Source organism: Misgurnus anguillicaudatus, unplaced genomic scaffold (genome assembly GCF_027580225.2).
Source record: "Misgurnus anguillicaudatus unplaced genomic scaffold, ASM2758022v2 HiC_scaffold_31, whole genome shotgun sequence".
Lineage (NCBI taxonomy): Eukaryota > Metazoa > Chordata > Actinopteri > Cypriniformes > Cobitidae > Misgurnus > Misgurnus anguillicaudatus.
The window spans coordinates 4,974,732-4,987,128 of NW_027395281.1; the positions used below are offsets into that span (position 1 = coordinate 4,974,732).

The window sequence follows — 12,397 nt, forward strand, 5'->3', positions numbered from 1 at the left end:
AGATTGGTCTGTAGTTGCTCAACACAGTGTTATCTAGGTTGCTCTTTTTCAGGAGGGGCTTAACAACTGCAGTTTTAAGGGACTTTGGAAAAGTCCCAGAGTTAAATGATGAATTTACCACTTCTAGGAGATCTGCTTCTAAACAGTTAAAGACACTTTTGAAAAAATATGTTGGGAGTGTGTCAAGGGGCGCAGATTGATGTTTTAAGATGCTGTTCTGTTTCTTTCAAAGTTTTACCATCAACTGCTTTGATATCAGACATCGTAACTACTTTCAGATGTTGTGGTCTGATTTATCTGACCCGGCGCAGCTCAAGGATGTGCTGATCACGTTTCTGATATTATTGCTTTTCTCAGAGAAGAAGTAATCAAATTCACTGCATTTGCTGTCTGAGAGCATTTCACTTGGAATGTGACTTGGGGGGGGGGGGTGTTAGTCTCTCTATAGTAGCAAAAAGAGTGTGAGTGTTATTTATGTTGTTGTTTATAATATTTGAAAAGAAAGTCTGTCTAGCTTTGCCTAGTTCCACACTAAAAGCACGAAGGCTGTCTTTATAGATATTATAATGTACTACAAGTTTTGTCTTCCACCACTTGCACTCAGAGTTTATCCAAAGTGATTTTTGCCTGCCATTCTTCTTCCTTACTTTTACAGAAGCAATATCATCGATTGCACTCTTAACTTTCGAGTCAGTTTACTCAGAGTTGCCTAAACGAAATCTGACCTGAACCTAAAAACTCAAGAGTTTCACATCTCAGGGAAAACCAACTTCAAAGTTCAAATTTTAACGGAGTTGCTTGAACCTCCTTATTGAAATGGGCCCTGGGTGAAGACTTTAGAAATGTTTTGGTTTTTATTGATTGTAAGTATTTTAAATTTTTCTGATAACAATTTTAATCTGGAAAATTTTGTTGTCTGTATTTTGCATTGGTCACCCCTCTGAAATGACCATTCTTTAAAATCATTTAGCCCAGATCAGTCCGGGTTGAGTTTGGACCGAAAGGCTTTGGCTTGATGTGTTTTGTAATACTTTGCATAAAGAGAGCATGACAAGCTTATTTTTAAAGACTGCTTAAAGCTCATATTTAAATAATCTTTTAATGTTTGTATTTGAGTTTTCAGTATTATTTAATGCAAAGACGTGTATTTATATTATTGTGTTTATGTAAAAATCTCTGTGTTGCCATGAATTTATTAATATGAATAGGAATGTTTTATTTATAGATTGTATTTGGTTGTTCAGGTAGTGCAGATTGATGTGAAAGGGATTTTCTCTTTCTGCAACTTTGTATCATTGTGTCTTTCACTTCTGGGTTTATAAGAGAATTGGTGAGATAAAGACATTCATATTTTTCACGTCAACCAGGTGTTTTGGGTTGATTTTTTGTTTCATTTTACAATTGTTTTAAGAACTGCAAGAACACAATTGTAAGAAGGCAACAACTCTTTATTAGTTACAAGTAGTTCATATTTTATGATTTTTTTCTGTTGTGATTCAGGCTTCAGGTTTTACTCTGCTAAGTCTTTTCCCTAAAAAGAAAAACATTTCACTAAATTATTATATATACAGGGATCTTACACTATTAGTAAATGTATCCTATTGTGCATTTTACTACATTAATGAAAATTTCAATTTAGTATTTTCAACCTGTACTCCCACTGTAAGCATGCACGTATGCATTTATTTCAGGTAGCAGTTTGGTTACAGTATCAGCAGGTGGTGCTCACCTTCCCAATCTCACGGCTCTTGACTCTTAGCTTGTTGACCTGGGACTCTGCAATATCAGCACGTTCCTGTGACTCCTCCATCTCATGCTGCACCTTCCTGTACCTGGACAGGTGAGTGTTGGCCTGCTCCTCCTGAAAAGTGAGATTATGTTGTTAATTCATTTGTATCTTCTTGATTGATTCATGAACTTTTAAGATGATTCCTCAAGATCTCACAATGTTCTAACACAAAACTATCACTCACAGCTTCCTCAGCTTGACGCTTATAGGACTTGACTTTCATCTGCAGCTTGTCCACCAGATCCTGCAGTCTCATTACATTCTTCTTATCTTCTTCAGTCTGTAGAGGTGAAAGAGGTTAAATCACTATCCAGCATTGTAGATTGACTCATCTGCTGTTACTGCTGTATAGATGGTAAGTACCTGGTAGGTGAGTTCCTTCACTCTCCTCTCGTATTTGCGCACTCCTTTAACAGCTTCAGCACTACGTCTCTGTTCAGTCTCTACTTCAGACTCCAGCTCACGCACCTTCAGTAAAGAGGCATGATACACTAAGTTTTGTAAATTTATTTGACTACAAAAGCGACACGAGTGCTGATATATTGCGTAACATCACTAGAAAGTCTTTTTGTCACTTCACGTGTCTGTATTCAATGTGTCTCTCTTTGGTTCGTTTTATTTATGTTGCTAACCATATGTGTTAGTAATGTCCACACTTCTCAGTGTTATAACATGGATGTGAATAATTGTTTTATCCAATATGATCCCTGCCATGGTCAGGACTTGTGAGCACCTAAACATTCAAACCTACCCTGGCCTCCAGTTTCTGGAGCTGTTTCTTTCCTCCTTTCATGGCCAGACTCTCAGCCTCATCCAAACGGTGCTGCAGGTCTTTGACCGTAATCTCCATGTTCTTCTTCATCCTCTCCAGATGAGAACTGGTGTCCTGCTCCTTCTTCAGCTCTTCAGCCATCATGGCAGCCTGTAATTGAGACCAAAATACAATTAACTTTGCTTTAGGACAAAGATGCACGAAAGCTTCATTTTGGGATTTATATGGTTGCACATGCTCTTTAGAAGAATTTCTACTATGAAAGTAGATTGTAGCAAACACTCACATCAGTGATGGCCTTCTTGGCTTTCTCCTCTGCATTTCTGGCCTCCTGGACTGAATCATCCACCTCACCTTGAACCTGGATCAGATCACTCTCAAGCTTCTTCTTTGTGTTAATAAGACTTGTATTCTGTGAGACATCAATAGCTTCAGTCAGAAACCTCACTGTTACCTTCAAACAGCTGTTCTCAAGTTTAGTGTTACTGTACAATTATTGTACCTGAGAGTGCAGCAGTCCCACACGCTCACTGGCGTCCACAAGCTCTTGCTCGGCCACTTTGCGGCCTCTCTCAGCTTGCTCCAGTGCAACTCTTAGCTCCTCAATCTCAGCTTGCATCAGGTTATTCCTGCGCTCGACCATGGCAGCTTGTTCCTTCATGTCTTCCTGTCCTCTGACAGCTTCATCAAGGTGCAGTTGGGCATCCTGTGGCAGGTTTAGGGTGTCAGTATTCAAGTGTTGATTCTAATTCAGACAACTAAACATTTTACAGAAGGAAGATTACCTTGAGTTGGCCTTGGACATTCCTGAGCTGTTTCTGGGCCTCAGCAGCCTGGCGGTTTGCATGGCTCAGCTGAATCTCCATCTCATTGAGATCTCCCTCCATCTTCTTCTTGACCCTCAGGGCATCATTTCTGCTCCTGACCTCAGAGTCCAAAGTACTTTGCATGGAATCAATCACTCGTTGGCTGTTCCTCTTGATCTGCTCAATCTCCTCATCTTTCTCAGCAAGCTTTCTGTCAATCTCGCTCTTGACCTGGGTAAGCTCCAGCTGGATACGAACAATCTTGGATTCTTCATGTTCCAGAGTGCCCTGATAAACAGTAGTGAGGTTTTATTAACATACAAGAAGAGTGAGATGGGTGAGTAATAGAGGCTTGCATGGTTTTAATGTTGATTTACCTCAGCTTCCTCCAGTGCAGTCTGGATCTCTGATTTCTCAGCTTCTATTGTTTTCTTGGCTTTCTCTAATTCATGAATGCTCTTTCCAGTCTCTCCAAGCTGCTCAGTAAGGTCAGAAATCTCCTCTAAAGGTACACAATACAGTATTTAAGGATTATAGTTACAATGTTTCTTTTTTTGATAAATTGTAAATAAAAGTGCCGTTTACGTTGTAAATTCTTGTTCTCTCTCTTCAGAGTCTCCAGGTGATCAAGAGCTTCTTCATAAGAGTTCTTCATCTTGAAGAGCTCAGTGCTGAGGGAACGAGCTTCTTTCTGAGCACCTTCTAGTTCAGCCTGACCTTCCTCATACTTCTGTTTCCACTCTGCTAGGACCTGACAATAATAGAAATATTATCATTAAAGCATTATTTCATGAAATTTAGATTTTTAGTTGTCATGTTTTCCTTACCTTGTCAAAGTTTCTCTGTTTCTTGTCTAAGTTGGCAGCCAGTGAATTTGCTCTCTCCACATCAATCATGAGGTCCTCAACTTCACCCAGCAATCTCTGCTTGGTCTTTTCCAGAGAAGCACACTTGGAGTTCACAGCCTCAACAGATTCTTCAGCATCCTGGAGACGCTGGGCCAGCTTTTTCCTGTGGAAAATTAAATGAAGTTATGTTTTGGTCTATCAGATGTGAATTGCTCAATAATTTACTTAAATGTTGTGCATTTTTATACTTGGCATCCTCAAGCTCCTCAGTGCGCTGGATAGCATCAGTCTCATATTTGGCTCTCCACTGAGCCACCTCACTGTTGGCCTTAGACATGCCACGCTGAAGTTCACCTTTTGCCTCTTGCTCCTCTTCATACTGCTCTCTGAGCAGATCACAGTCATGGCGGGCAGACTGAACAGCATGGGCCAGGGCATTCTTCGCCTAAAAACGAACGAGTTTCATTTGAAATTGAAGTCTATGTCTCCTTGTTTTTCTTGAAATGGAAAAACATTTCACTATGTGTTGTGATTTACCTTAAGTTCCTCCTCAACATGTCTCTTGAGTTCTTCAATCTGTTGAGTGAAAGCCTGTTTTCCTCGGGTCAGCTGAGAAACAAGAGCTTCTTTCTCCTCCAGCTGGCGAGCCAGTTCACCTGTTAATCCGCTTTGTGTTAATAATTCTATTGAACAGTTTTATTTAGAACAAAAGTTTGTTATGCACTAACCATTCTCAGTGGCAAGTCTTGCTCTTTGGGCACTCGTGTCATTGAGCTGGCGAACATTTTCATCATTCTTGGACTTGATTTCACTCAGTTGGTCTTCAAGAGTGCGGCACATCTTCTCTAAGTTTCCCTAAGAAAATTACAAAAGTGTTTTACACGTTTTGTTTCTATGTAGATTTTCATTTAATCCTCTACTTGTAATTACCTTTGATTTGGCCACGGCCTCCATGTTGCTTGATAAGTCATCAATCTCCATCTTGTACTCACTCTTCTCCTTCTCCAGCTTTTGCTTGACACGCTGAAGGTTGTCTATCTGTTCTCCGAGCTCGGCCACAGTGTCTGCCTGCTTCTTTCGGAGAGCGGCTGCTGTAGCCTCATGCTGCAAGGTGGACTCTTCCAGATCACGACGCAACTTCATGAATTCTGCTTCACGCTTCTTGTTCATCTCAATCTGGGCAGAAGTGGCACCGCCAGCTTCCTCAAGCCTTTCGCTGATCTCTTCAAGTTCCCTGGAGAGATCAGCTCTCTGCTTCTCCACTTTAGCACGAGCAGCTCGCTCTGACTCAATTTCCTCTTCCAGCTCCTCAATTCGTGCCTGATTTTAAAATAACCACTTAGATTTTCATACTGGTAGTGTGAATTTTCCCAATTGTGTACTTTAGTTTAACATATGAAAGACATTACCTGAAGTTCTTTGATCTTCTTCTGAAGCTGTGCTCCCAAAGACTGTTCATCTTCAATCTTGCTGAGCATTTGACTTATCTCAAAGTCCTTCCTGTTTCAAAAAATGAAGGTTTTGTATAATGTGTATTTGTTTACATTTGCTCATTTTCTATCTGTTACTCACTTTTTGATCTTTTCATCTGATTGTTGTTTGTCATTCTCCAGGTCCATTAGTGATTCCTGGGCCAATTTCAGATCACCCTCAAGCTTTCTCTTGGCTCTCTCGAGATCCATACGAAGTTTCTTCTCTTGTTCCAAAGAACCCTCAAGCTGTTCCCAAAAGATAATACATTCGAATGTCCTACAATCATATCACTTTCTTTCATGTATTTATGGTTTTATTCTCATGCCAAATATCTTACATCATCCACTTGCTGCTCAAGTTTTGTCTTGGCTTTAGTCAGAGAGTTGACTTTGTCTTCCTCTGCCTGAAGGTCATCAAGGGTTTGCTGGTGTGCCTCTTGGAGGGCTTTCTTCTCTTTGGTCAGCTTGGCAATGCTCTCATCCTGAGAGGTCATCTCCTCAGTCAGGTTTTTCACCTAAATACAAGCATTGTTCAGTGTTTTTCTTCTCAAGTATAAATATATGAGCCATGTTAGGAAGATGTGATTAAAAGTGAACCTTATTTTCGGTTGCATGTTTCTCCTTTTCCACTTTGGCCAAGGTGAGCTCCAGGTCATCGATATCTTTCTTCAGTTCAGAGCATTCATCTTCCAGTTTCCTCTTCTTTGCAGTCAGTTCAGCATTGATCTCCTCCTCATCCTCCAGTCTCTCGGTTGTCTCTTTGAGTTTGGCCTCGAACTGGATCTTACTTTTGATAAGACCTTCACATCTCTCCTCAGCATCATTGAGACTATCAGCTTCCTATATATTGCAATGGGGATAAGGTTAATTTCTTGAACCTATTGACATCAATATCAATAGAAATAAGAGTATAAGCACTGCAGCACTCACAGATGCTACTTGCAGTTGAAGATCGTTTTTCTCCTGCATGAGAGACACCATTTTCTCCTCAAGCTCCTTCTTTTTTGCTAGTGCCTTGGCTAGATCCTCCTTCATTTTCTCGTAGTTCTCCTTCATGGATGCCATTTCTTTTTCTGTTTCTGCAGTCTTCAGAAGAGGTTTGATCTTGAAGTAAAGCTTCATCCATGGCCAGTGTTTCACATTCACGAATGAGCGGATGTTGTATTGGATGGTAAAAATGGATTCTCTGTAAAATGTAACAACATTAGTTAACATCACACTTTGAAACCATTTCATTTTATTTGTTTACTAAAAAGTTATGTAATTGCATTGTACCTCCTTTCCATCATCTTGACAAACACCTTCCTCATGACATATCCACGACAAAGGGCCTGAGTCATGGTCACCAGTGCTGCTAGTTTCTCATCTCTCATCTCCTCAAGAGCACCCAGCAGACCAGCTTTGAAGAACACCTGCAATCCCACCACAGAATTTATTTTAACCTTGAGATAATCATGAAAGCCTCTGTCTACATAGAATGACTTCAAAATTCAAATACATTTCTTTCACATACTTTGGTGTGTCCAAACTTATACTGGTTGTGGTCGACGTCAATAGAGCCCAAGAGTTTCTCTGAAGCTTTCTTGTTGTCCATGAACTGTCCCTCAGGGATGACACTAGCATTCAATACTTTGTATCTGAAATCAAGTGTTTTAAAACATTAATGATAGGTCTTGACTGTATTTGTAGTGAGATTAATGTTACACTGTAATTGCTTAAACAGAATACCTCTGCTTGAAGTCACCATAGAGGATTCTGCTGGGGAAACCCTTTCTGCAGATTCTGATACCCTCCAGCACACCATTACACCTCAGCTGATGGATAACCAGGAAGTTCTCCATCAGACCTAAAACAAAGATGACCATGAGTTAACAAAGTAACTTAAACAATCATTGCACCTTTGATTCAGGAGTCTTTACCTGGAGTCTTGGACTCGTTGGGAATCAGGCAGCGCACAAAGTGAGGGTGAGTGCTCCTCAGGTTTGTCATCAGCTTACCCAAGTTCTCCTGTATAATCAATATTGTTGTGTGTTGACTTGGCCAGTAATCTAACTTGAAATACATTTTACCTGCTGTTGAGCAAAACGTACCCTAAACAGTGCAGACACGGTCTGAAAGGAACCACCCTTCTTCTTGCCTGCTTTCTTTCCAGCAGCTTCAGCTGTTTTGTGTGAAGGCGATACAAGTTAATGAATATTAAATTTTATAATTAATCTTATAACTTTGTATTGTCATCACTTGTTCTGTCATCTTTACCTTCGCCTGCACTAACAGCATACAGGAGAGACAGCAGTTTGACTGATGACTTCTGATAGAGTTGCACAACAGAGTCGTTCAGTGGATCCTTATTCTTGTCTAACCAGCCAGTAATGTTATAGTCAACAGTGCCGGCGTAGTGCACCAGAGAGAAGTGAGCCTCTGCCTTGCCTTTGGCAGGTTTGGGCTTCTGGAAAGCTGCACATTTGCCGAGATGCTGATCGTGCAGCTTGTTTTTGAAGCTTGTGTCTGTGGCTTTGGGGAACATGCACTCCTCTTCAAGGATGGAGAAGATGCCCATTGGCTGGTGGAGAAATATTCAAGCTTAAGCACAAGTACATAATATAAACATTGTTCTGTCAAGTCTTCATTTTTACCTTCTCAATAAGCTCAATGCAGGCAGCTAAGTCCATTCCAAAGTCAATGAACGCCCATTCAATGCCTTCTTTCTTGTACTCCTCTTGCTCCAGCACAAACATGTGATGATTAAAAAACTGTTGCAGTTTCTCGTTGGTGAAGTTGATGCAGAGCTGCTCCAAGCTGTTGTACTGACATTTCAACACAAGCAAATTCTCACTCTTATATCTTTACATTTATATTTTGATTCTTAGAAACATATTAGTGACCAATGCTCACATCAAAGATTTCAAATCCAGCGATGTCCAGCACACCAATGTAGAACTGTCTGGCCTGCTTTGTGTCCAACATCTCATTGATACGGACGACCATCCACAAGAACATTTTCTCATAAACTGACTTGCACAGAGCGCTGACTGTGTTATTCACCTGTGAAAGATTGTACAGAGGTCATGAATTTGAGATCTAAGATGATTTTAGATTTTGTCTGTTCAGTAGACATTGATTGTGTTACTCATCATCACCTGTGGTACAGTTTGACCTTTGGTCACGTACTCATTTCCAACCTTCACTCTGGGGTAACACACAGCTTTCAGCAGGTCTGCAGAGTTCAGGCCCATGAGGTATGAGATTTTATCAGCCTCTATAAACAAGCAAAGTTTTGGGGATAATGGTCAATAAATGAATGTTTGTACAGTATACTACTATCATCTCTCTTCAGATTGTTCATCTCTCACCCTCAGTGCCATCAGGTTCAGCCTGCTCCTCTCTCTGCTTCTGCTTGAACTTCATGCTGCCATGATGCATCACAGCACCTGTCAGCTTGTAGATGGCTGCTTTCTCCTCACCAGTGAAGCCCAGAATGTCAATAGCAGTCTGTTTGTTTGTGAAAGCCAAGTAAGTTGTTTTTAAAATACATTATCTTATGCTCTAGCATCATTTCTACTCATGCAAATATATAATAACAATGCTGTTGTCCAGCACGTACATCTGTGGCAATGAACTCTTCCACATCATCAATACTCTTGACAGTGATTTCTCCCATGCTGATCATTGGATAGTCATAAGGATTGGTGGTGATCAGAAGTGCCTCTGTAAACAATTCATGTGCACTATATTAACACTGCTCTTAGACATTTTATCTATGCAAGAGTGTGCATGAATTTGTGCATGAAATGTGTGTTCACCGAGCAGTTCTGGTTTGTGTCCGGTCATGAGCTGGTAGAAGATGTGGTAGCTCCTCTCAGCAGACAGCTGGAATGTTACTCTTGACTTTTCCAGCAGATCTTTACGGGAGAACATTGACTTCAGATGACTCATATTTATGCTTATTTAACAATAAAACATGGTTTTAATACGTGCTACTCACAAGTTTCAATATCAGCTGACGCCAGTTTCCCAGTTGTCCCAAAGTGAATCCTGATGAATTTACCCTAAAACATTGTTTAGGACACCTTTGAATGTCTGCCATCTTGGAAAGGTATAACACAAATGATAATGCATTTCATCAGACTTTTACTTACAAAACGAGACGAGTTGTCGTTCCTCACAGTTTTGGCATTACCATAAGCCTCCAGCAGGGGGTTGGCTGCGATGATTTGATCCTCCAGCGATCCCTGTGATGAATACAAGTAGTCTTTACAAGAGTTGTGTCACTAAAGTTTGTTTATTTTTACAGTATTGTGTGTTTCCTAACCTGCATTTTTCCTGGGACAGGTTCTGCTTTCTTCGGTCCAGCCACAGCGATTGTCGCAAAATACTGGATGACACGTTTGGTGTTGACAGTCTTTCCTGCTCCGGATTCTCCGCTGTAGTTTGAAAACGTAAATGTAAGACACTTTACATTAGAAATACAATATTAGAAATTAATAGAATTGTTGTCATGTATTATCAATAAATATTAGAAAAGATCTTAACTCACGTAATTAGGATAGACTGGTTATCACGATCTGAGAAAACGTGTTAAAAGTTGTTAAGTAGCAGAGCATGTTATTTCATTAAGATGAGATTTTACACGTTACAACATGTTATATTTAGAATTAATGTGCACTGAGAAATCGTACACAGACTAGAACGTTAAACATGGTTAGGTTTAGTTTAGTGTTCACTTCAAAAACATCTTTAGTTATTTATTTTAAAACTTTTTAAAGAGTGTCTGACCGGTGAGCATGAACTGGTAGGCGTTGTCAGAGATGGAGAAGATGTGGGGAGGAGCTTCAACTCTTTTCTTGCCCCTGTAACCGGCCACAACAACTGCATCGTACACCGGCAGCCATTTGTATGGATTGACGGTGGCGCAGAACAAACCAGAGTAGGTCTGAAACAGAGACGTGTGTTCAACATCAACCTCATCGCAGGTATTAAAAGTGATGTTGTTAGACTTACATAGATCATCCATGCTGCGTAACGCTCTTTGAGATTATACAGCACAGTGGCTTCATTGAGGTGGGTCATCATGACCATGTCCTCAATTTTGTCAAACTTTGGTGGATTCATGGGAAAGATTTGATCTTCCTTGACAGTGACAGTCTGATAATAAACAACAGCAGTTATCAGGAAGAGTTAGACATGACTTGAGATATTAATAACAGTAAAAGATTAAATGAACGTACCTTCCCACTCTGAGTTTTGACGGTAGCTTTGCCACCCTCTTTACTAACAAGAGTACCCTTCAGGAACATCTCATCTGGATCAGATACAAAGAAGGCTGTTTTGGCATCAAACGGGGTGTTTTGGGCCTCAATCCTCTCTCTCTCTGGTTTGCGGAGGTAAATGGCCGCCGGGCCAAAACACTCCATCTCACCATCTCCCATGATGACTTCAACTTAAGTATTATAGAAATAAAAAATCATTTGTTATTTCATGATTTTTTTCTTTGAATTTCAGCAAAACATTCATACTCTGCCAGAAACACACATTGTCATTATTTACCATGACCATTTTCCACATTTCATTGAAATGATTAAATAACACAAAATAAATGTTAAAGTGAAGAAAACATGTAAAACAGGTCAAGTATCTTCTAAGCAGCCATGTTTATCTTACATTAAAGAAATTTGTACTGTATGAAAGCTCAAAAGATCATTTTAAGGATTTGTAGTGTACCGAGGTTTTACAGGAGCATTCAGTCAGTTGTGTTCAGATGTTTGATTTCTGAATCACATTAAATCAGTAACAGTGTTTCTACTGAGTCTGAACTCTACATTCATGTTTATTTATTAAATCATACAAACAGAAACTTTTGTTTTACCTTTTTCACAGCCTCAGTTCAGAGAAATGATGTTCACGGTCTTGTTCACTAAACATATAGAAGATAGCTGTCAAATATCTCTTAGAATTACAGATTATATACTTTTCAAATATTTTTAGTTTAGTACAGTATAGCTCAGTGTAGTGTATTGTGGTATAGTGTAGTATGAAATATTGTATTATAGCACAATACAGTTGAGTATAGTATAGCTCAGTATAGTTCAGTATGGTATAGTGCAGTATAGTATAGTTCAGTATAGTGTAATATGGCATAATGCAGTGTAGTATGGGATAATGTAGTATAGTATGGTGCATTATAGCACAAAACAGTTGAGTATAGTATAGTTCAGTATAATGTAGTATGTTTTTTTATAATCGATCTAACCTATAGCAGATACAGATATAGTAAATGATCTTACCGTGGATGGGTCTGTGTGAAGTCTTGTTGAAGTGGGAAAACTTCTTTCTTTTATAGAGATGCTTCTGTGTGCACAGCAGAATCTATCGGCTCTATTTGGTCATGTTAATTCACTCTAAAGCGTTGCAACACTTTGCCATTTATAGATCTGTATTTTTTATGGGCATCATGTATTTCCATCTTGATGACTCTTAATATGCAAGTCATGATAATTGGAGATATTTAATGACTTTTATAAACACTCATAAGCATTGTATGTGACTTGAATGTGTATCAATTTGTGTTTTTTTACAAATATTGTTTGTGTTATTAGTTAAGGTTCTTTGATAAGTTTTACCTCAACATTTAGGTAATTTGTGTTTAGTTTTGATGATTTTTACTTGCAGTTATTTTTAGATATACAGGTATCTCTGTGTCAAAGCAAACATTA

The 12,397-nt window shown here is 39.4% G+C and overlaps 1 protein-coding gene across 1 annotated transcript in view; it reads right to left on the reverse strand.

The window, feature by feature from the left end:
* Positions 1-1,427: 1,427 nt before the first annotated feature.
* Positions 1,428-12,397, reverse strand: part of LOC129453204 (uncharacterized) — a 49,246-nt gene continuing 38,276 nt past the window's right edge. Inside the window, exons 47-85 of the mRNA XM_073865298.1 lie at positions 10,913-11,124; positions 10,686-10,829; positions 10,461-10,617; positions 10,222-10,249; positions 9,997-10,108; positions 9,824-9,916; positions 9,670-9,733; positions 9,488-9,586; positions 9,289-9,392; positions 9,038-9,176; positions 8,825-8,943; positions 8,580-8,729; positions 8,321-8,491; positions 7,944-8,247; positions 7,778-7,848; positions 7,607-7,694; positions 7,416-7,533; positions 7,201-7,324; positions 6,963-7,099; positions 6,618-6,873; positions 6,285-6,527; positions 6,026-6,202; positions 5,788-5,933; positions 5,625-5,715; positions 5,146-5,535; positions 4,944-5,070; positions 4,753-4,871; positions 4,464-4,660; positions 4,195-4,378; positions 3,953-4,118; positions 3,745-3,869; positions 3,347-3,655; positions 3,064-3,267; positions 2,848-2,973; positions 2,541-2,711; positions 2,153-2,257; positions 1,974-2,069; positions 1,730-1,861; positions 1,428-1,531 (exon numbers count right to left, since the gene is read on the reverse strand). Coding sequence (XP_073721399.1) covers positions 1,511-1,531; positions 1,730-1,861; positions 1,974-2,069; positions 2,153-2,257; positions 2,541-2,711; positions 2,848-2,973; positions 3,064-3,267; positions 3,347-3,655; positions 3,745-3,869; positions 3,953-4,118; positions 4,195-4,378; positions 4,464-4,660; positions 4,753-4,871; positions 4,944-5,070; positions 5,146-5,535; positions 5,625-5,715; positions 5,788-5,933; positions 6,026-6,202; positions 6,285-6,527; positions 6,618-6,873; positions 6,963-7,099; positions 7,201-7,324; positions 7,416-7,533; positions 7,607-7,694; positions 7,778-7,848; positions 7,944-8,247; positions 8,321-8,491; positions 8,580-8,729; positions 8,825-8,943; positions 9,038-9,176; positions 9,289-9,392; positions 9,488-9,586; positions 9,670-9,733; positions 9,824-9,916; positions 9,997-10,108; positions 10,222-10,249; positions 10,461-10,617; positions 10,686-10,829; positions 10,913-11,124 — 5,819 coding nt within the window. The 3' untranslated portion in view covers positions 1,428-1,510. The remainder of the gene's footprint in view (positions 1,532-1,729; positions 1,862-1,973; positions 2,070-2,152; positions 2,258-2,540; positions 2,712-2,847; positions 2,974-3,063; positions 3,268-3,346; positions 3,656-3,744; positions 3,870-3,952; positions 4,119-4,194; positions 4,379-4,463; positions 4,661-4,752; positions 4,872-4,943; positions 5,071-5,145; positions 5,536-5,624; positions 5,716-5,787; positions 5,934-6,025; positions 6,203-6,284; positions 6,528-6,617; positions 6,874-6,962; positions 7,100-7,200; positions 7,325-7,415; positions 7,534-7,606; positions 7,695-7,777; positions 7,849-7,943; positions 8,248-8,320; positions 8,492-8,579; positions 8,730-8,824; positions 8,944-9,037; positions 9,177-9,288; positions 9,393-9,487; positions 9,587-9,669; positions 9,734-9,823; positions 9,917-9,996; positions 10,109-10,221; positions 10,250-10,460; positions 10,618-10,685; positions 10,830-10,912; positions 11,125-12,397) is intronic.